The 23,914-nt window shown below is 38.5% G+C and overlaps 3 protein-coding genes and 1 pseudogene across 8 annotated transcripts in view; 2 read left to right on the top strand and 2 right to left on the bottom strand.

Annotated features, from left to right (window-relative positions):
• Ltn1 (E3 ubiquitin-protein ligase listerin) overlaps positions 1-23,914 on the top strand; it is a 1,386,601-nt gene that overhangs the window by 44,194 nt on the left and 1,318,493 nt on the right. The gene's annotated exons all lie outside the window — the stretch shown is intronic.
• On the top strand, positions 4,111-5,868 carry LOC137252724 (MICOS complex subunit mic25a-like). The gene is made up of 2 exons (XM_067788793.1): positions 4,111-4,232; positions 4,633-5,868. Exon 2 carries the CDS (start codon positions 4,912-4,914, stop codon positions 5,332-5,334), a length of 423 nt encoding a protein of 140 aa, XP_067644894.1. The 5' UTR covers positions 4,111-4,232; positions 4,633-4,911; the 3' UTR covers positions 5,335-5,868.
• On the bottom strand, positions 6,738-8,212 carry LOC137253923 (putative nuclease HARBI1). The gene is made up of 4 exons (XM_067791524.1): positions 8,108-8,212; positions 7,602-8,037; positions 7,399-7,540; positions 6,738-7,150 (listed from the first exon to the last, which is right to left on the bottom strand). Exons 1-4 carry the CDS (start codon positions 8,125-8,127, stop codon positions 6,777-6,779), a joined length of 972 nt encoding a protein of 323 aa, XP_067647625.1. The 5' UTR covers positions 8,128-8,212; the 3' UTR covers positions 6,738-6,776.
• LOC137252809 (T-complex protein 1 subunit eta-like) lies at positions 9,258-16,084 on the bottom strand (annotated as a pseudogene).

Here is a 23,914-nt window from a genome sequence, read left to right as displayed (position 1 = left end):
ATTGTATTGTTATAATTGCTGTAATTAAGTTAAGCTCAAATTACTTTAATTTAGTATAAGATCAAACACTGTAAAGTAACTTATGGTTGTGTGTTTGTTTGAAATAAACAAATTTGATATACATAGTAGTATGCAAGCGACTGCCATAGTAGTAGACAGCAACATAAGAAATCTTGAGGGGTAGAGAGATCTTAGCTGTATGCCATATTTTGTAAGCGTCTACGAAGCTACGCCTCGTTGTTGTAGCAGTGCTTCGCCCCACCTAACGCCTCGTATGTATCTTGCCTAAGTTTAAGGTGACTTGCGTCGTTTTGGCACTTGCGTTGCGTCTACATCTGACGCTCTTTAATTTCTTCAATAAATAAGCAACGCAACGCCAATGTCAAAGCAAAACACAAATCATTAAAAACTGACGTTCTTCTTGAAGTGTTTTGCATTTTAGAAAAAAAAACGAGTTTCTATCGCCGTTCAACTAAATAAAAACATAATTTGGTATTCATGTCGATTTTGTCATCGATCTGCAGAGACGGCGGAACATATCCTACTGGAATGCGCCGCAATCTGATGAGGGCACAACAGACCAATGGTCGCAGTGCAATCCTCAATAAATTTTCGATCTGCCCGTGGCAGGGAAACTTTTAACGTGCTTTATTTCAAAGTGACACTTTATTTGACAAATCACTGAACGATTTCTTTCAAATAAATTCCTTGTTAGCGTTAACCGAAGATGGTGAAAATGGCCGCTGGAAGTGTTACCTTATATAGCGAGAAAGTTAAGATATAATGCATAGGTATAAAATGCTTGCATGCATAAAATCATTTTTATTATATCAAAGCAGTATGACATTGTGATTTTAGTTCTGCTTTTTAAAGTTTACTTCTATAGCGGCATGCATTTGAGAAAAACTGTAATGAAATTGGAAGACAACAACCATATGAATGTTGTTGTTGCGAAGCGACAACCACACCACACTCATATAGCAAAAGCACCATAGACAATCTTAAGTACGGCAGTTGACATGAAAATAAAAGCGTCAATATGGCTCATGTGGTAAGCGTGCGAATGAGCACGCAAAAGTCGCGGGTTCGACGCTGTCTACTGTTTCTAAGTTTTTTTTTTTTGTTTCTAATTTTTTTTTAAAGTATAAAATCACCATTCCAACACTATAGCGGGGGCTAAAATTTTTTGAACTAAATGAAGTGATGCGACAGAGCAATCGAACTTTTTCAACAATATTAACAAAAATTGGTGATGGCCAGCTGTTAGACGAGGAAGAGTTGGAATTAATGGAGTCACGATTTTACTCCGAAGAGGAGTCTGACATAATTTGCCCAAATGGTATACGATTGTTCTTCGATAATCATTCAGTTGCTATTTACAATAATAAAATTTTAAACACTGCAATCGAAAAGGTCATTTCCGAAGCAACAGATGTATACATTGGTTGCCATGGTGTTGAACAGCAAACTTTTATGTCCGTTATCGATACAGGAGGTTTGCTTTATGAAATTACGTTGGTTATCAATAAACCATACATCCTAACAACTAATATTGACGTGTCAGATGGGTTAGCTAATGGCGCTACCGGAAACTTAATTTTTATAGAATATGATGGCAATGGGGAGATTGGTCGTTTATGGCTGCATTTCGCTGATTCTGCTAAAACTGGTGAAAAAAATCAGAAGAAAAGCAGCGGCGTTAATACATAAGTACAATATTTCACAACTGGCAGTGCCAATAGACCGAAGAACTTCCTCTATACCATTAACACGCAATAAAACAGTTCTTGTAAACCGAAACCATTTTCCTCTGGTCTCTGCGTGTGCGATAACGATTCATAAGTCACAAGGCGGTACATTTGGTGAGATCGTCTACCAGTATGATAAATCACATGCTCAACAGCTACTATACGTCGCATTATCACGAGTAACATCGATCCAAGGGCTTAATCTTGTCTCAAAAAAAAAAAAGAGATAGAACATTTTATCACGGCCGGAGACCAACAGTATCCACAATTAAGTTGCGAGCTGAATTTGAAAGGCTTAACTTGAATCGATTTGAAACAATTGAAAATGTATTATATGATTTTATAAACGCGAGAGATGGATTGTCATTATTCACTTTTAATTGCCAAAGCTTACGCGCCCATTTACAAGATATTTAAGACAGAATAGCATCATCGTCGGATTTTCTAATTCTTTCCGAGACGTGGATTGATAATGATACGTTTTTAGACATTCCCAATTTCGATACAGTAATCCAATTTAAAATACCACATACAAGAGCTGGTGGGGTTGCAATCTACCATAACACACATGACCGGGGTAGTGTTGTTACTCCACAAACAACACTCAACGCAAAACAATTGGAATCAATGTCCGTTCAGATTTCTAAGGTGGGAGAAATATGTGCTTGTGAGAGTACATTTTGTAGCAACAAAACAATTGTAATTGTAGAAATTTATGTATGTTTGTTTAATGGTGTGTTCAGTTTATACTTATATTTAAGAATTTCTGAGCTTAACACCGGCTTATAATAATTGAATTTCAATTATTATGTTTTCTAAGAGAAACTGAAAAGAAAGAAACATTTACTGGCATATTGCGATGGACCATTTCGAAAACCGCCAACGTAATCATCATCAGGCAATTTTGTAATGTTATCAAAGGTTTCACCGGGATTCGAACCGTGAATCACATGGTGAAACTGCAGTAGCCTTTAACCACTAGGCCATCCTGCTGGTATTTGTTTTCATGCTTAATTCAGTTTTTCTCATTTCTACACTAACAACACAATTGAGACATTTTGTCTCTATATTAATTTGTGTGCCATGCCTGATGATGATTACGTTGGCGGTTTTCGAAATGGTCCATCGCAATATGCCAGTAAATGTTTCTTTCTTTTCAGTTTCTCTTAGAAAACATAATAATTGAAATTCAATTATTATAAGCCGGTGTTAAGCTCAGAAATTCTTAAAAATAAGTAGCAATTTATATTTCTCCCAATAAAGCAATCATAAAATTATTGAAATCATCCACGAGGGTTTAATAAAATATACCACAAAAGACTACCACAAAATGCCGATGATTTTAAGTGGAGATTTCAATGTAAACTTTGCCTCGGATACATCGATCTCATTAATTGAATTTCTCGCCACCAAATTTAATTAAAAGCTTTGCAGCAGTCGCACTGAATCTACAACGCGATCGAAAACAGCAATTGACGCCGTGTTTCAAAGGAACATAAATCAAATCGAAACTAAGACATATGTTTCATATTTTAGTTATCATAAGCCACTTGTATCTTTTGTAGAAATTTGATTAATAATAATAAAATTAAAAGTCTAAAAATATTCCTTAGTTTAATTTAAAGGAGGTTACACTTCAGAATTACCGATATCTGTCAACAAACAGATTTTCAGAGTATAAAATCACCATTCATTAATTCAGAGTTTTTAGAGTATAAAATCACCATTCCTTTGTTTCAGAGTTTATAATTCAACATCACCACACTCATATAGCAGCTAGTGATGCTTTGTATGTATATGTGTGTGTGTGTGTGTGTAGTTTTACGAACACACCACACTCATATAGCAAAAGCACCATAGACAATCTTAACTACGGCATTTGACATGAAAATGAAAACGTCTGTATGGCACATGTGGTAAGCGCGCGAATGAGCACGCAAAGGTCGCGGCTTCGAGGCTGGCTACTTTTTCTAATTTGTCTTTTTTTCATATATACGCATATTGTCACTTGCGAAGCGAATGAAAATTTGGGCGAATTTCGCGGTCTCGAATTGTGGTATGCGAATCTGCAGCGAATTCGCCGACAAATTTCGAATGAGTGAGGAAAATGAATTTTTCGAATTGCCGGTAGCGAAAAAATTAACTTCGCTTCGCTAGAGCTGTCAAAATTTGGCGAATATCTAATTTGTTCGCTTTTGCACGCGCTTGCATTTATTTCTGTGAAAAACCATTTGTAAAAATTATCAAAAGAAAACAAAAGTGAGTGTATAATTTTTTTAAACAAAATACCGCTTTAGGATGAAACGCACAACACCACAGCAGTTCCGAAAGCTGGTTAAGCTTATGCAGAATAATCCAGACGTCGCAAGGGGTCAGGGGAATTTTGGTTCCACCAGGAGCCAAAGAGCGGAGTTATGGGAGCATTTCGCGATTGAAATCAACGCCTTAGGTCCTCCAATCCGTAGCGGGCCCGAGTGGAATAAGGTAAGACCCAGAGGCCTGCACGAGTAATGCAAAGGAATCTGGTGCGGTGCGCGCAACCGTGGTATCCCAGCATCGTACGTATCCGTGCAGGCGTCCAGTAATATATAGGGATGGTTGGACCTTCTATCACTGCCGCTGTGCTGCAAGTGTATTCAAGATGTGGCTAATTGAACTATTAGGAACAAAAACATACCCCTTTTGGTAATAGCTTCGTTTGGTGACCATAGCCAGTATTGATTTCTACTAAAAATTGTATGGTGATGGTATCACTGTAGAAGTCAGTAGGAGTCAATACTGAGTATATGGTTGCCGCCTGAAGCTCGTACTGGGGCAGTGATTGAAGCTCAAAAAAGGCCGTACTCTCCGTGAGAGTAGATAATTATTTATATATGTATACTAGGTTTGGCTAGACTACAAATTGAAGCTTAAAAAAAAGATTTCCACAAACCGCGCGGAAACTACAGCCACTGGAGGAGGACCGTATGTTCAGCAAAGCTTGTCTGCTCTAGAGCGAGAGGTGGATGATCTTCTCCACCTCCAACAAGCCGCCAACCCCACAGGGAATATATATGGCACCTCGAGGCAAAGAACTACTGATAGAGATAATGAATTTCAGGCCCAAGAATCCGAGGGTGAGGGGGATACTCAAACACCACGTCCATCAACATTGACACCAACAATGACCGAGGGTGAACAAGTTATTCAACCACCACGTTCATCAACAATGGCGACACGTTCACCCGAGGGTCAACAAGATAATCAACCACCACGTCCATCAACAATGACACCAACAACGACTCCCCGTCCTAGGCTTACCGTTGACGATCGTGAAAAAATTCGGTTAAAAGCACTGCAAAAGCAAACCGAAGTGCAAGATACCCTTTGCCAAGGTGTTTTAAAAATGGGGAAAACATTGGAAGATATCGCCAGATATTCACGAAAACTCTATGAACAAAAAAAGCAGGAACTAACATTATTAAAAGAGAAGGAAGAAAGAAAGAAGGCAGAAAATATAGAAAAGAAAAGACAACACAAAGACAAAATGGAAACGAAACTTAAGGAGTTGGAGTTAAAAACCCTTAAATACAATATAAGGAAATGAAAATGAATTTTTTTTAAAACTTGTTTTCAAGTGTACAGTCAGTCAACAATAAGTATACACCCTTTTATGGTATGGTTCAAATTGGTGATAGCTTCGCATAAAGGGGTGTATACTTATTTTTGTGACTTACTGTATGTATTTCATATTGCTTTAACATTTTAAAAAGTCTGAATTAAATACTTCCTTTTGATTTATTTAATTTTAAGAAAAATGTGAACTGAATACCTGATTTTTATTTTCTTTGTTACTTATATGATTTTTATTTATTTACTTTTAATAATAATAATATATAAGTAGAATATATAATATATAATAAGTACACCAGCACTAGCACAAAAAAAATTTATTTAATTTTAAGAAGTCTTTATTATTTATTTACTTTTAACAAAAATATGAAGTCTGAATTGAATATGTGATTTTAATTTATTTACTTTTAATAAAAATATATATGTAAGTAGTAGTAGCACTAGTTTAATGCCCCTCGAATTTACTTTCTAAACTTTGTAAAAAAAAAATAAAAAAAAGTTAAGAAAATAGATTCAAGGCCATACAATTAAAATTTCTTTTTGTTCCAAAACCGGCTTGCAGCCCTGTTAACTTATTAAATAAATCAATTTTGAATTATTATATTTGAACTTTGTATTTAAATTAATAATAAAAGTAATTTCAGAACAATCTTTGCCTCACTCGCATTACTTTCCAAAAGATACAGTGGTTGAAAAAATAATAGGGACAAAATTGAAGATGGATATACTTATTGAGGAGTGCTTACTAATTTTCGTTAAAAATATAGCTTATTCAATAACAGAAACCACATTGATACAATTTTCAAAGTTTACACAAAGTTCAGAATAATTGGTCAAACTTTCAGAAACGGACAGCACAATTTTCAACTTTTTTGGCAGAATTTTCAGATAATTTTCGAGTATGCAGTTTTGTAGCCCATTTAATTTTATTCTAACAATTTGCAAGTTAGAACTCTCAAAAAATTTTCCCTGAATTTTTAGAATTTGTTTTTGGCAAGGGTGTTGAGTGTTTTCTTCCATACAAAAGTAAATTTAGTTTATGAGTTGTATGGAAGAAAACAGTCAAACACCCTTGCCAAAAACAAATTCTAAAAATTCAGGGAAAATTTTTTGAGAGTTCTAACTTGCAAATTGTTAGAATAAAATTAAATGGGCTACAAAACTGCATACTCGAAAATTATCTGAAAATTCTGCCAAAAAAGTTGAAAATTGTGCTGTCCGTTTCTGAAAGTTTGACCAATTATTCTGAACTTTGTGTAAACTTTGAAAATTGTATCAATGTGGTTTCTGTTATTGAATAAGCTATATTTTAAACGAAAATTAGTAAGCACTCCTCAATAAGTATATCCATCTTCAATTTTTTCCCTATTATTTTTCTGTATATGGCCTATTCTATTATCGAAAAAGTGTTGGCTTTTACACCAAAGCATCAGCTATCTGTCTTCTACGACGCTCTCCTGGTGTACCGTTGCCATCTTCATTACTTGGCTCCGAAGGAAAAAGGGCATCAATAAAAATGTCTGCTTCGTCTGGGTCACTAATTCTAAATTGCTTGCAAATATTGTGCAAAGCACAACATATGTTAACAATTGTTTTAACTTTATCCGGATCGTAGCGCATTTTATTATCGCTAAGGAGGCATCTGAAACGGCATTTCAAGACTCCGATGGTACGTTCAATAATGTTTCTACCTTTCGCATGTTTCTTATTAAAAAGTGATTCCCTACTTCCAGACTGTGCAATGCGAAAGGGTGTAAGTAAGCATGAACTCAGCGGGTATCCGGAATCACCTAGAAATTATAAGTACAATTATGTTTTGCTTATTATTATTATATTATGACGCCACAGTTAACTATGGACTCACAATTCTATTTCAGATATTTAGCAAAATTTTTACTGTCAAATAAGCTAAAGGTAACCTTTGCTAGTTAACTAGAGGTTAACTCACCAAAGTTAGGCGGTTAAACTGTAGTAATCTCAGCTTGAAAATTGAAAATCGATAGTTAACTCTCTATCCAGCAAAAGTAGGTAAACTTGCCTAAGTAAATAGAGTTATCGCCGCTTAGCTGATTATCCTCTAAATAAGTTTTTAATGTGCTATTGTTCCACACAAAGGAATCATGTGTGGAGCCAGCATATCTGGCATCCACATACCGGATGGTCATGTTATGGTCGCAGGCCTGGAATGTATAGACAATTTATTATCAACGATATTGAAGTATTGAAAACTTTAAAACTTACAATCATCGCATTAATGCTGTAAAACCCTTTCCTATTCAGATAAAGGTGTCGATTTTCACTGGGAGCATAAATGCCAATATGTGTGCCATCAACACACCCAATCACGTTCGGTATTCCTGATTTGATGAAGAACTTCCTTTTTGCCTCCTGCTTCTCTTCTTCACTCATTTCTATATTTATTGCCGCCGTACAAATAACTCTCTCTAAAGTAGGCAGCATCTCCTTTAAAACGAGGGAAACTGTGGGTTGAGCAAGTCCCAACTGGAACTCGTTTCCTATGGCTTGCTGGTAACTGCCATGGGCAAAAAAACGAAGTGCGCAACAAAGTTTTAGCATAGGGGTTACAGACGACGACAGGCGGCAGTGAAAATTGTCCTTAATTTTGTCCAGGACATGCATGAAGGCATCCTTGCTAAGCCGAAAATTCGCAATGAATCTATAAACACATTTACATTGAAATACAATTTTCCATATATACTTCAAGAACCAAACTGCACTAAACTTACACTGTTGGCGGAAGCTCCATGGGATTGGAGTAATCCCTTATAAAACGCCTCTGACGAAGAAGGCTAGCTCGCTGTTCGACATTGTAACTTTCTTCGAAAAAAAGATCTATGTTGGGAATCATCGCTTTATTTTATTTATCTTTATATTAATTTATTACACTTTTGTTTATGCACATATAAATAGATATATTGTAAACACATCAAAACATATGTAGTAAGTGACAGAAACGTCAAATTCGGATGAACTTATTCAATTTGTTTGAATGGCAACATCACAAAGCAGGCGAAAAAGTTCATTCGCCACTCACAATGCAAATTTTAGATGTGTTCGCTAACCTGTTCGACTCGCCAAATATATTCGCTTCGCAAGTGACAATATGCGTGATAATTTCTTTTTTTATCTTTAATATATGTTTTTTTTTAATCATTTAATGCGAAACGTCACTTACATCATAATTGCATTTGATTTGTCTTTGTAATGGAATTTATTACGGTTGTCATATTTTGTGAGAAATAGAATTACCGATATCTGTAAACAAATGCATTTTCATAATTTTGTTGGTTACGTTTAGGGACCGATATGCCGAAAGATAACAACGGGGCTCGTGATAGACGGCGAAATGCTAAATTAAAGAAGTAAACTTCCCCTGGGTGTGCACCGCACACACTTATTTTTTTAACACAGAGTTATTTTTTAACATAAAGTAAGAGGTAAAAAACATGATTAATGACGGGTTTCATTAATTTTCTTTGAGGAACAAGTTCGTAAAAATAAAAATTATGTTATTATAAAGTATATGCGAAGCCCCATAAATAAAATGTGTAATAGAATGAACATTGGTTTATATATTGAATTTTTAAAATGAAAATCTTCTGCTAACAAAGGAGCAAAACTTAACATTTTTTCATTTTCCTTCTTAACTACACTCCCTTTTGTGATTCAGGATTTTGGGCATATTTTCAAAAAACTCCGAACGTCATTCCTTCATTATACTTGATTCGACTACCTATTTCATTGCCTTCCACTCTATTCGCAACATAACCTCAGTTTAAGCTACCAAACTATATAGTAAACAATGATTTGTATCCTGCCATGGAATCGTAACATACGATCACGGATCGAAAACAATTTTCACTCAAGCGATACAAATTAGACTATGCAATTATCTAAAAAAATAATAATATATTTTGGATCTAGTGAGTACGCGTTGTCCCTAGTTCACGTATTTCATTACTCCGATACATCATTTCGGAGTTATTGTATTTTAAAAAACGGCATTCGATCACGGATCGTATGTTACGATTCGGACCCTGGTTTTTACTTTATTTTGATTTTGTTAATAAAAAAATAAAGATAAACAAAATGTTTGTGGAACAGTCTAGAACAGGGGTCGACTGCTAATACCGCTTCCCAAGGCAGTCGGTTCTATGTACCGGAGCGACTCGGGATTCTTCCCGACCAAGGACTGTGATTTCAGTGTGACCCCATCTAATTTGTTTCGTCCCTCCCACAAATTGTCATCCTCCTAGCAGCTCCTTGCAGCAGGACTGCTCCATATTGTCTTACTCCGGGAAGGCATCGAATCCAATCCGGGGCCGTCTCCCGACCCCGGTCCTGAGAAATGGTTTTGTTGCATCTGCCGGAAAAGAATCTTTTTAGGACGGTCATACTCTGTTCAGTGTACAGTGTACAAAACCCGACGTCCACGTAACTTATAAATCTTTTGTGGCTCCTTGCTGTTCACGCCCAAGGGCGTCCCGTAGTCTACGCCTAAGCGGTATCGCGTTTATCATACACCACTCTGTGCAATATTATATATTTGATCCTGGCATCGACCGCAGGGACAATTGTCTTAGAACGTCAAGGCCTATCTGTCCGGTCAGGCGATGCAAACCCAGAAATCATCAACATCTACATCCCTCCTGCCACCTGTTGCCCCAGTGAATACCGCCCTAATATCAGGGCCTTACTCACTGGCAACAATCGCATTATCTTAGGCGATTTCAATGCCCATCATGATCTATGGCATTCTAATTTGCGGGCGGACAGTAGGGGTGAGATGTTGGCGGATCAAATAGAAGAAACGACGTTCTGCACAATAAACGGAGACGCCCCCACACGTGTGGTAGGAAGCTGTCACAGTTCGCCAGATATCTCAATCGTGAGCGCAGAACTCGTAAACTGCGTTAACTGGCAGCCGATGGTAACATTGGCATCCGACCACCTGCCTATACTTATTTCGCTCGAGCGTACCGCCGACTTCATCGTCACCGAAAAACGCACTTTCATAAACTTTAAAAAAGGAAAGTGGGAAGAATATAAATCTTTTACAGACAACCTCTTTGCTGCCCTCCCTATCCCGACTGATGCCCGCCAAGGGGAGCGTGCCTTCCGCAAGGTCATTGAATCCGCCTCGGCACGCTTCATTCCCGCCGGGATAATCCCCGAAATCCGGCCCCACTTCCCGGCGGAGGCCGCAAACTTAGCGAGAGAACGTGACCTTATAAGGCAGCTTGATCCAGGCGACCCCCAAATAAGGGATATAAACCAACGCATCAGATTGCTTGTGGATGAACACAAGCGGGCGAAATGGGAGGAGCACCTAAGAGGTTGTAACCTCTCTACCGGTGTGGGTAAACTTTGGTCCACCGTAAAGTCCCTATCGAATCCGACTAAGCACAAAGACAAAGTTTCCATCGCCTTTGGCGACAAAGTGCTGTCGGATGCGAAAAAATGCGCGAGCGATTTCTGCCGACAATATATAATGCATTCTACGGTCGACAAAGATAGAGGGCCAACAGACGCACATAAACACAAATTCAGCGCGTCACCAATCACCATCACCGCTAAAGAGGTTGAGGACGCCATTGGTCGCGCTAAACCATCCAAAGCAGTGGGCCCAGACGGCATAGCCATGCCGATGCTTAAAAGCCTAGGGAAAGAGGGTTTCAAATATTTAGCGCAGGTCTTCAACCTGTCTCTTTCCACCTTTATCATGCCCGAGAAATGGAAAATGGCAAAGGTGGTCCCGCTACTAAAGCCTGGTAAACCAGCTAACATAGGAGAGTCGTATCATCCGATATCTCTCCTATCGCCAGTAGCAAAGACGCTCGAAGCCATTTTGCTCCCTTATTTCCAAGCAAATTTGCAGCTAGCCTCTCATCAGCATGGCTTCAGAAAACTCCATAGCACTACCTCCGCGCTAAATGCCATTAGCACCCAAATAAATTGCGGTTTAAATCAAAACCCCCACCATAGAACAGTACTCGTAGCGCTAGACCTATCAAAAGCTTTTGATACGGTCAACCATGGCTCGTTACTGCAAGACCTGGAAGGGTCCACCCTTCCCCCATGTCTTAAAAGGTGGACCGCAAATTATCTGGGTGGTCGGCAGGCATCGGTGCAATTTAGAAACGAAGCATCAAAACCTAGGAGAATTAAACAAGGGGTGCTACAGGGTGGTGTCCTATCCCCACTTTTGTTTAATTTCTACATATCTAAGCTACCTTCACCACCGGAAGGAGTCACAATCGTTTCCTACGCCGAAGACTGCACAGTAATGGTCACAGGCCCAGGCCCACAGATCGATGAGCTATGCAATAAAATAAACGGCTACCTCCCTGATCTCTCCAGTTTTTTCGCCTCGCGAAACCTGGCATTATCACCGACTAAATCTTCCGCGACCTTATTTACAACATGGACGTCCCAAATGTCGACCATTTTGAACATCCACGTCGATGGCTCTACGCTACCGACTGTCCTACACCCCAAAATCTTGGGTGTGACGTTTTATCAGGATCTACATTTTGGTGAGCACGCAGCCGTAACTGTTCCGAGAATTCAGAGTCGTAACAAAATCCTCAAATCCCTTGCTGGCAGTACCTGGGGAAAAGATAAAGAAACGTTCTCGACTACATACAAAGCAATTAGCCAGCCGATTACGTGCTACGCGTCACCCATATGGTCGCCAAGCCTAAAAATTACCCACTGGAAGAAGCTACAGGCTTGCCAAAATACTGCTCTCAGAATTGCCACGGGCTGTCTTCTTATGTCCCCAGAACACCATCTGCATAATGAGGCGAGAATACTATCCATCAGGGAAACAAACGAGATGCTGACCAAACAGTTCCTGTTGAATACCCAGAAACCTGGGCATCCCAACAGACATCTGATTGATGAGCCAGCACCGTCTAGGGGCTTAAGGAGTCATCTCCGTAAGCATTTTGAGGAAATACGGCACCTGAGAACTCAGCCGTATGAAGCGAAAAACACAAGCAGGTCCTTGGTGAACTCCACAAACAGGCGTCGGACCTTTATGCCGAGAATTGCCCGGTGAATCCAGTACTCAAAGTAAAGTATCCAAAACTTGCGGAAGAGGAACGCATACTCCCCAGGGAAACGCGCGTCACTCTGGCTCAACTTCGTTCTGGATACTGTAACAGGTTAAACTCTTACCTACCCAGAATCAACCCCGACATACAAAATGTATGCCCCGCTTGCAATGTGTCCCCACATGACACCAACCATCTCTTTAATTGTAATGTGGAACCAACGCCTCTAACACCCCTTTCCTTATGGTCCACCCCTGTTGAAACAGCAAGTTTCCTTGGACTCCCGTTAGAGGATATTGATGACAATTTGTGATCGATCGCGTCTGTTAGGTGGGGCGAAGCACTGCTACAAAAACAACAACAACAACAACAACAGGGATGTAGACGTTGACCGAACGGATAAGCCTTGAAGTTCTAAGACACTGTCCCTGCGGGCGATTTCGGGATCAAATATATGATATTGCACAGAGTGGTGTATGGTAAACGCGAGGCCGCCTCCATTTCCGCACTCGCGATCTTTTCTGTGGACATTATACCCAGAACAGGTCTGCAATGCAGATCTTGCTGTGAGCTTAGCCTCTTTAATCGCAGCAATGCGGATGTTGTTCCGCTTCATGAAATCGACTATCTCCGTGATCTTCTTAGTTAATCCATTACAGTTTAACTGCAGAATTCTGTAGTGCATAGGGGGAGACGTCGTCACTCTGGAAGTAAGTGACGGGTGACTACGCCTGGGTTGTGGAAGGCCAGGACGCGACTGCTGTTGTGGCCCTGGGACTGGACGTCGTTGGGTAATCATTGGGGTACCCGGTGTATTTGGGTATGCGGCCTGGCAACATGGCGCAATGAAACCCGTCGGGGGTTGCCGTCGCGGGGACCAGAACATCTAGGAAAGTGGCACCGTCCATGGCAGGAGCTGCATTGGGCGGATGTCGCAAACGTATATATTGAGTCTGTTTCCCTGACCTACACAATTGCTGCCGGAAAAGAGGGGGGAGAAGACGGGGGCAAGGGCTGATGCTCGGTATTGCTCCCGACTCCTACGGAGATAGTAGGCATGAGTGGGAGCAGCCGTGTGAGTTGGTGGCGCGGTGGGGCGCGAGCAACAGCGGTTACTTGTGGCTTGCTGAGCAGCGGGGCTGGTGGAAGGTAGCGGGGCCGCTAAGGCGCAGACTACGGGACGTCCTAGGGCGTGAACAGCAAAGAGCCACAAAAGATTAATAGAAGTTACGTGGACGTCTGGTTTTGGGATCTAACCCAGAACAACCTGTCCGATGCAACCATCCCTTACACGAAACACACTGACAAGAGTATGACCTTCCTAAAAATATTCTTTTCCGGCAGATGCAGCAAAACCATTTATCAGGACCGGGGTCAGGAAACGGACCCGGATTGGGTTCGATACCTTCCCGGAGCAAGAGAATATGGAGCAGTCCCGCTGCAAGGAGCTGCTGGGAGGGACACAACAAATTAAATGGGGTTATACTGAAATGCCAGTCCTTGGTCGGGAAAAATCCCGAGTCGCTCTGGTACATAGAACCGACGGCCTTGGGAAGCGAACTCCCGTTAGAGGATATTGATGACAATTTGTGATCGGTCGCACCTGTTAAGTGGGGCGAAGAACTGCTACAACAACAACAACGAACTCGGGAGCGATTAATATGATCACTTTAAACCTTGTAAGCCATCCCGCCCCCACCCCCTATTTCCACGAGGAACTTGGGGTCGCCATTACACATTACACTGAACGAGTCCACGGCGACGTTACTGATCAGTTTAACGCCTTACAGGTAGTTGGCAAAAGAAATGGCATATACGACCAGAAGGCACTCGAAGACGATGCCTCAAAACTACAAGAGCAATAATTATCATTTCACTGACACACATTTTATAGTTTTTTTCTTCCGGAGTTGGACACAGTCTTTTCATAATATTACTTAACAATTTAAGATTAGACATTTTTTATACCTTTCATGAACATCAAATGGTATATTAACTTTGGTCAGATGTTTGTAACGTCTAGAGATATAGAAGATAGACTCACCATTAAGTATACCGAATTGATCAGGGCGACGAACTGAGTTGATATAGCCATGTCCGTCTGTCCGTCCGTCTGTCTGTTTGAACGCAAACTAGTCCCTCAAATTTTGAGATATCTCAATGAAATTTGGCACAAGGATGTATTTTTGTATTATATTAGACATTTGTCGGATTCTGTAGGATCGGACCACTATAACATAACATATATCTACCAAACAACCGATCGTTCAGATAAGGGGGTTTTTTGCCATTTTTATTTTATATATATTTTAAAAATCGTTTAGGTATGTACATCTGTTCACTATATATTTCTTATCTTATACATCCCATTATTTGGAAATTACGAACGGGATAAGATTATTGTTCAGCCCCATTCATGAAAGGTATGAAGTCCCGTCCTTAGTTGTTTCAATTTGTGTTTTGACTTACCAGCAACAACCGAATCATGTTTAATTGTACGCCGCACAATCATTATAGCATCATGTAACGAAGCTCAGTTTCTTTCAGAAATTGTTCGGCACCGCCACGTAAAATCAATGTACATGTTCTAGCATTAACGCAACCTTTAAATAATTATAAACTAGGAAAATAAAATCAATGTCAAACTCACTATCAAACCTTGGAAAATGTTGAAACGTTCACCACCAACTTCACGTTCTTCAAAGTAATCACATTGACCCAAAACACTTGAATTAATATCATTAGCTGTAGTCATAACAGCACCACCACAAGCTTTCATTGTACGTTTCAAATCTTCTTCTGGTACACTAACAGCACATAACATATCACGATCTGCAAAATACTGTGTAGCAACATCTCCAATTGGTAGTTTAGATAACACCACATTGGCGCCTTACTTAGCTAGTTTATTGTACAGAATACGCCATTCAACATCAACAATTGTCTGATACTCTTGAACATTATCAACACGTACTTCAGCATTATCACGCTCAGCCTTCAAATCCCCATTTTAATTTTTTTAATAATGCGATTTTAATTTTTTTGTGTGACTGTGGGTCCATCAAAGGAAAGTACAGCGTCCACAACCATTTTAGAAAAGAAATCTTTTTGTTGATGAATAAGTTTGGAGGACATTGCTGTGGCAGCGCTGTTTTCCAATAAAACACGTTGTTGTTGCTTTGATTGGCGCTTCGACATGTACAGCCATGTTATATTTTGGTCATGGATAATTGTAATGCTTTACGTATAGCTTTAATGATGATACGTGCATGCACGCCTTCCTCAACATATGGCTTAGCTTGTTTTAAGATTCCACCTGCTTAAAGTACTACTAAAGTAGTGCCATGGCCGACCTGATAAGAGAAATATTTTTATTCTACACATTCTAATATAACAAAAAACTTACCTCAGCATCTTGAGATTTGGCGATGTCGACTAGAGTTTTACGGCTGGATGCACAATATCCATTAGTTTCATACTGGTTGCACGATGATTTGAAATTGCGGCCCTACCACTGGAATCAACAATATGCTTGTCCATACTGCGAGAACCCAATGTAGTGCGTATAGCGTCCACAATTGACTGCGAAGCATTGATGTGGGATATGAGTTGAGGGTTACTTTGAGAGCTATCGGGGCCAAACATTTTTTACACAAAACTCATATGTACCCAATACAAGTTCAAGACGTTCATATTTATCAACACGCCGTCCAGTGTGGCCCAAATGTTGGAAATATACAGTTGGCACTGTTGAGAAAAAATATGGATCAATGAACACAAGTAAAAGTGAAAGAGTTTTTTTACCATCTGTTGTTACTTTACATATAAGACATTGGAAACGACGACCAGCATCTACAAATTGCATATTAGCCTTACAACGATTACATCTAATTGGACCCAATTCACCAAAATTTACAATGGGTGGCTACTATTCACCTTCAACCGTGCGTGCCATTGGTGAAACGGTAAGTGTAATGGACAAAGCTGTTGTTTTTAATAAATCAGCTGTTGCTGGTATGCAATACAAAGAGGACCTGCAAACGAGAAAGATCGATGTAATTGCCAAACAAAACATTAATTTCGAATATCAATACCTAAAGTAACGTGGCGAGGAGTTACCCTGATCTTGTACCACATATTTTGTGGTCATCAATGGTGGTAATAAACCCTGTTGATTAGTAATAAAAGCACCACAAGCGCTATTTGATTTTCAATGATAACGCTTATCGGATTTGGCATCTGTTCGGGATCTAAACGGCGTTAGGCTTGATCATACTGTTGCGGCTGTTGATATATACCAGTACCAGGTGCAGGTGGTTGCTAAAGAAAATAATACAAAAATAATCATCAGCAATATTTGAAATATATTAGCTGTATTAAAAAAATAAATGTAAGGCGCGATAACCTCCGAATAGATCTAAGGCCGAGCTTCTCTTCCAGTTTACGTCGTGCTCCTCTTGATTTTCCCTACAAATTGGCCGGACGGGACCTACATGTTTTACGCCGACTCCCAACGCCATCTGCAAGGCAGATGAGTTTTCACTGAGAGCTTTTCATGACAGAAATACACCCGGAGCGCTTGCCAGACACTGCCGAGGGGCGACCCCATTTAGAAAAAATTTCTTCTAATTGAAAAACCTTATTTCTAAAATTTTGATGTTGCTTTGCCCGGGGTTTGAACCCAGGGCATACGGTATGGTAGGCGGAGCACGCTACCATCACACCACGGCGGCCGCCAGTTATTAGCTGTATTAGCTTACATTATAACCAGAACGTCCGTTGTGTTGGTGGCATTATTTGACCCATGTAACCACCTGGTGCACCTGGTTGTTGTAGAGGATAACCTGGCTGTTGAGGATAACCAGGTTCTGGTAGATATCCCGGCTTTAGTGGCGTTGGCAGATAGCCAGGCTGGGGAGGTTGTTGCTGCTGCTGTCGTGGCATTGCATAACCCGGTTGTGGTATATTCCTTGGCATAACTGGATGTGGTGTCATTGCCCCACCTGGTCCAGTAAATGCGGGCGGCATACCTGGAGGACCATGTTACTCATGGTCACCAAATGGCTGGTGCATAGGGTGTTGACTCAGCATTTACCAGATTGTGACGGCATTGGACCAAACTGTCGTGGCATTGGACCCAGTTGCGGTGGTATTTGCTGTTCGCCTGTTTGCTGGTACGGAGATGTAACACCGCCTGCAATTGATGTTGGTGGTGTAGCTGACCAGTCTAGAAAAATAACAAAATTTATTAGACAGAAAATTATTTAAAAATGTTTGTTTGCGTATACTGCTTGTTTTGGTGGTGACATAATATGAGGCAAGCCAGGTATAATTGTGCTATTTATAGTCATCTGATTGGCACCGCCAGGTACAGACTGCCCTGGCGGTGTGGTTGCTGGAGAATACATGGAAGTTGGCGCATTGGCTCGAGGCGGCTTATCTGTTTGATCATTGGCATATTGACCAGCTATAAAGTTATTGTTATTATTCGGCTGTTGTTATTGATGGTACCGTTGTTGCGCTTGCATACCAGTTGGTGGTCCATTGCATAATGGTAGAGCATCTTGCTGAGTAGCATTATTTGGAGGTGCACCTGGTAGGTTAGCATTTGTATATGGTGCATTGGGTTGCGGAGCAGTCGGAGACGGTTGCTTCAATGGATAGGCCGCTCATAGAATTTGTTAACTGTTGGATGAAGAAAAGAGGAAAAATAAATATATGATTTACATCGTTTGATTTATTGGGCAAGCTTAAGTACATTATTGAAGTTTAATAAGGAAACAAATGTTGCTTCTAAATGGATTTGCGAAAAATATGTTCAATTATCACACCTATTCAGATTTGCATGAACGTTTTATATTTACCTACAAAAATTATATATATTCGACAATATTTAATGCTCCAAAATTACCACAGGTCTGCAGCTAAATTCGCGGAAAATGGCGGACTCGCAGAAAATTTGTTTGCACGCAAAAATGACATATTTCACAATACCTATGAATATAATAGGTGCGAGAGAGCACGGATACATTGTGAGAAAGCTAAAATTGTCAACATGCTATTTCATTTGCAGAATTTTTCATTCCAAATCGTCACCCCTGTCAAAAATTCGTGTGGCTGTGTGCGTTTTTGGTCACACGATTTTTGCATACATATACATATCATATACATAAGTACTTCGGCATTACGAAATACATTGTCGCGTTATGAGGCAAAGTATTGTTGTATAAAACCTTTTTGGCCACCACAATACAACTGACTAAGTATAAAATTTCACGAATAAATTTTTTGGAAAAATCAACGAATAACTGCAGTCATTGTTTACGAATTAACATACAATGACATTGGCAAAAACGAACGTGAATGAAATGTAATGTCAAAACGTATAGGCACATAGCTGTATTTATATGCACGAAAATGCTTGTAAAAACGTATGAAATTGTTAAAATAAAGTTTAAAAAAAAAATAATAAAAACTTTAATATAAATAAAAAGATTCTTTTAATAACAACAAAAACGCCTTATATGTATGTTTTATATATGGGGTATTCCATCCCATTTCGACCAATTTTGAACCCGACCCCTTTAGAACTGGCTGAAAGTTTTTCTTCTTTTTCTAGCTTACGAAATACGTTTTTCAGAATTTTTTCAAATTTTTTCATCCAACTCAAAAAAAGTTGTGAATTTAAAAAAAAACACCGTTTTCTTTTTCAAAATGCTATAACTTTTCAAAAATTGACCGTTCGGGATCTTTTTTTTTTTTAAATTGTTTTTAAATGTACTTTTTTTTTTAATTTTTCAGTTTTCGAGATTTTTCGAATTTCTCCATTTTTTTTCTCATAAAAAACTTCAATCAATTCTGCAATCATCCCCACTAATCCCGGAGTGGGCCGATTTTTTTTTATATTTTTTGTTCATTTAATTGAAAAAAAAATATTTCAAAAATAAAATTTTTTTTATCAATTTTTTTATATAACAAAAAATGTAGGAAAATGATTTTTAAGTATTCTTTTCTTTATATATTATGGTAATCTACAATTAAAATACTCGAATAAAGAAAATAATACTTAAAAATCATTTTCTTACATTTTTTTGTTATATAAATAAAATTGATAAAAAAAATTTTTTATTTTTGAAAATTTTTTTTCAATTAAATAAAAAAAATTTAAAAAAAAATCGGCCCACTCCGGGATTAGTGGGGATGATTGCAGAATTGATTAAAGTTTTTTATGAGAAAAATAAAAACAAGTCGAAATTCGAAAAATCTCGAAAAACTGAAAAATTAAAAAAAAAACCTTTAAACATTTTTTTTTGTATTTTTTCCGAAAAGTACATTTAAAAACAATTTAAAAAAAAAAAAGATCCCAAACGGTCAATTTTTGAGAAAGTTATAGCATTTTGAAAACAAAAACGGTGTTTTTTTTTAAATTCATAACTTTTTTTGAGTTGGATGAAAAAATTTGAAAAAATTCTGAAAAACGTCTTTCGTAAGCTAGAAAAAGAAGAAAAACTTTCAGCCAATTCTAAAGGGGTCGGGTTCAAAATTGGTCGAAATGGGATGGAATACCCCATATACATCAATTGGTAAGGATTATCTCACTTTAAATTTTAAGCTAAATAATCTAAAGTTTTTTTTTTTGAAACTGATTCGAGAACTGTGTGTGCGAATGTGTGACTTTTCAGCGATCACCTGTTAGTTGCGCTACTTGGTAAGATTTACAATGATCTAGGGCGTCAGACAAATATCTAAATAAAAGAGTTGGGCGCATGAAATTTCTTAAAACGTGAGGCGTAGCATAACCTGATTAAGGACCAGCTGGTCTTACTTATACATATACGAAAATATCATTTGTAAAGATATGAGCGGTTGAGTATCAATAGAAATTTTACGCGGCCCACGCTTTTATTTATTTCTCTGATCAACGTCCCAGATTGATAAGAAGTGTGATGACTAGTACCTGGGACCTACCTTATAATTCACTAGCTTTTAATATTATTATTATTACTTAATGTAAGTATTGTTTTCAATAAAACTGTTTAACTTAAACATTTTTTTTTTATTATTATTATTTTTTTTGAATGTTTTCGTTTCTTTATTATTCGTAACCATGTTGTCGTCTCCTTGAATTTCACTTACAAAATAATGTTACTTCTACCGGGACTTGAGTTTTTACTTACATTTCGCTAACAAAACTTAAATTGCACGTTCAAATTACCAATGGGTTTTGACGATACTTCTATAGAGACTTGAGTTTTTTACTTGAATTTCACTTACGAATTTTGAACTTATGTGCTCCAAAGTATTTTGACGTCACTTCTACCGGGACTTGAATTTTTTACTTGCATTTCACTAACAGAATTTGAACTTATGTGCTGCAAAGAATTTTGATTTTTTTACTCGAATTTCACTTACGAAATTTGAACTTATGTGCTCCAAAGTATTTTGAATTTTTTACTTAAATTTCACTTACAAAATTTGAACTTATGTGCTCCAAAGTATTTTGACGTCACTTCTACCAGGACTTGAATTTTTTACTTAAATTTCACTTACAAAATTTGAGCTTATGTGCTCCACTTAGCGGAGTTTTTTTCTTTTTATTGCATTTTCCTCGGGTTCTGAATAATATTCCAAGTATCAAGCTTGTAGCTTATCGAGAAGTTACTTAAATTTCAATTATAAGATTCGTAAACAACGCTACACAGAGTCAAGCTAAATAAAACCGTTTAAAAAATTAAATTATTCAATAAAGGTGAACATTTTTTTAAATTCTATATCCCTGTTGGCTAAAAGAATAAGCGAAATCGGTAATGCTAAGTCCCTTAGTAGGTTCAGGTGACATGGAGAGATCCAAATATGTATAAAATATGAAATACGCATTTGGAAGCATTTTGCATATATATGGTTGTATCCCTGCAAAAAATTGTGTAACTCTTTCTCAAAAAGGGTTATCACAGACTAACCTCTTTTCGAACACAACGGTCACACACTGCCAACCCAAAGGTGTTCGACCGGAGACTCAATGATTTAAATACCCCTTGGAAATTATTCTCACCTCATACTTAAGTTTAATGTATACCTATGAGAAGGGTTTGAGAAATCACTTGAACTTACATTCAAACCTCTGTTGTTTATTTGCGAAACTCTAAAATAGCGCCTGAGACGTTTATTTCGATTTTCACGCTGGACCATTAGCAAAACCCAAGTCTACCAGTTGGCATTTTGTAAAGTTGGCGACCCTATCCCGAACTAGTCCAGTGAATCATCAAACCAAGTTTAAATATGTAGGCACATATATTTATCACATGAGGCTCTGACCCTCCCAAGAAGATTCAAAGTGGTAAAGCCAAAGCTTTCCCAAGACAGTCGAACAAATGACCCCGTGTGCTACTACCCTGACGTAGTGGACAGGCGAGGTAGACGGAAAACTGAAGTTACGCGGTCAGCAGCGTTTGCATAAAGAAGCACAGGGTGCACTTGTGCAATTGAAATTATGTTTAGTCGCCCAGGATTATTCGATTTTCAACTAGGAGTTACGGAATGATGACCACTTAGACAGCTTATGCTTACTATGCCGACCTATCCTTGTCCGAATAGTTACTCCTTAACGTTTCAAAGTGTTTCTTTGATGATTCGAATAGACTCTTGTAAGTTATGTAGCTCTGCAGCATGGAGCGGCGAAAACATCCGTCAAAAAGCCTTTGCCTAGAGCTTCTAGGAAAGTAACGTCGACGCAGGTACGAATTCGATGTCGCAGTCGTATAGGTTCCGTACTGACATACGGTGTGAGCCCCAGGAGGCGCGGTAGCGACTGGTGGTCGGAACTGTTACTGTTCGAACTTCGGAAATTGTGGCTCTAAAAACAGCCAAAAAAGGGAGGCGGCCTTTTGCGCAACCAATAATGGGAGCAGTAATGTCAATAGTTAAAACTGTGCCAGAAGAATAATGATTTAAAATACTATTAATAGCGGCCGTAAGTCGCCATTGGGCGTAAACAACAAGGAGCCACAAATGATTTAAAGAAAACGCGTCAACGAAGAGTATTAGGAGTTAGCTTAGAACATCTCCTTCAGTGAAACTACGCTTTGCACGATCCATACAGACAAAAGTGTGACCGTTTTAAATATTTGTATTTTTTGGGCAGACACAGCAGTACCAGTCCCTAGGACCAGGGTTAGGTTCGAGTCCCCCCTGTAGTAAGTGAATGAACGACAGTCCGTCCGCAAGGAGCTACTTATTGGATGATATTTTTGAACGATCCGCGAGAAATATCAGTTATTTGTCCTGGCAAAAACCCCGGATCACTCCGATCCCCCAAATACGTACGCACTGCCACAGTGGCATTTTTGCTTGTTTAGACGCGAAAAAGTAAAGCAGTTTGTTTTTCAAATGTCCACAGTATATAACGGTAATTATCATTTCTTATAATTATTGTTCTTCATTGAATAATCTGCTGTCAAACTGTGAGTTGTTGATGACGCGCTAAGTAGTACAATTTACAGAAGTGAAATAACGCGTGGTTTAAAATTAAATAAAACTTTGTGGTGAAACAAAAGTTAAAATATTTTTTGGTTATTTAAAATCTGCATTATATTATTTTGCAAGTGGCCAAAAGCAAAAGGAAAAAGCCGTTTTAGACCACGTGTGTACTGTTTTAGGGAGGGAGTAAATAGAGACGAGGGATTGTATGATGAATGCTGCAGTAAAGTTCGAATTTTTTTATCAAACTTTGTATGAGATGGATTCAAGTGAATTACCCCAAAGTTGATTTTCTTGGAAAGTTTGCTTCATGTTTTGAAGAAGATAAGAAATTTAAATATAGGTATATTCAATTGTGTTCATTTTCAAAGTGGCCCAATATTTTTAATGTGCTGAAAAGCTACATAGTAATTTTTTGCAAATTGTTTCAAGCACGCAACAAGTTTTAAAGCCTTATCATTCATCTTCTGAATCGCTTATGTCCATAGTATCATCTTGTTGGTCAAATTGAATTTCTATATTGTTGTCCTCAGTGAAAACATTTTGATCCCTTTGGAGAAAACCTTCCAAATCATTTGCCAAATCTAGTCCTTCCTGAAGACTAGCATAGATTGCCAGTGGAATGTCATCTTCGGGATCAAAATCTGGAAGATCCTCATAAGTTTCCAAAAATCCTGCTTTACGGAAGCAATTTCGGACGGTTGTGGCTTCCACTTTATACCAAGATGCTTTGATCAAATACACAGCTTCTAGTACATTAATCGATTTTGAGAGGTCTGAGGCTGAACTCGTATTGTCAATTTTAGATAGCAAGTGTTTTAAAACTAAGCTTCTAAACAAAGTTTTAAAATTTTGGATTATACCCTGATCAAGGGGTTGGCTAACTGCCGTTGTATTTGGCGGCAAGAAAATAATTTTTATGTTGGTTAAGTTTAATTCCTTTGGACGAGAAGCCGCGTTATCTAAACACAAGATAATTTTTCGATTCTGGGCTTTCAT

The sequence above is a fragment of the Eurosta solidaginis genome, chromosome 5, assembly GCF_040869045.1.
Source record: "Eurosta solidaginis isolate ZX-2024a chromosome 5, ASM4086904v1, whole genome shotgun sequence".
NCBI lineage: Eukaryota > Metazoa > Arthropoda > Insecta > Diptera > Tephritidae > Eurosta > Eurosta solidaginis.
Note: the sequence above shows the minus strand (reverse complement) of the source record. Positions and strands in the feature narration are given on the sequence as shown.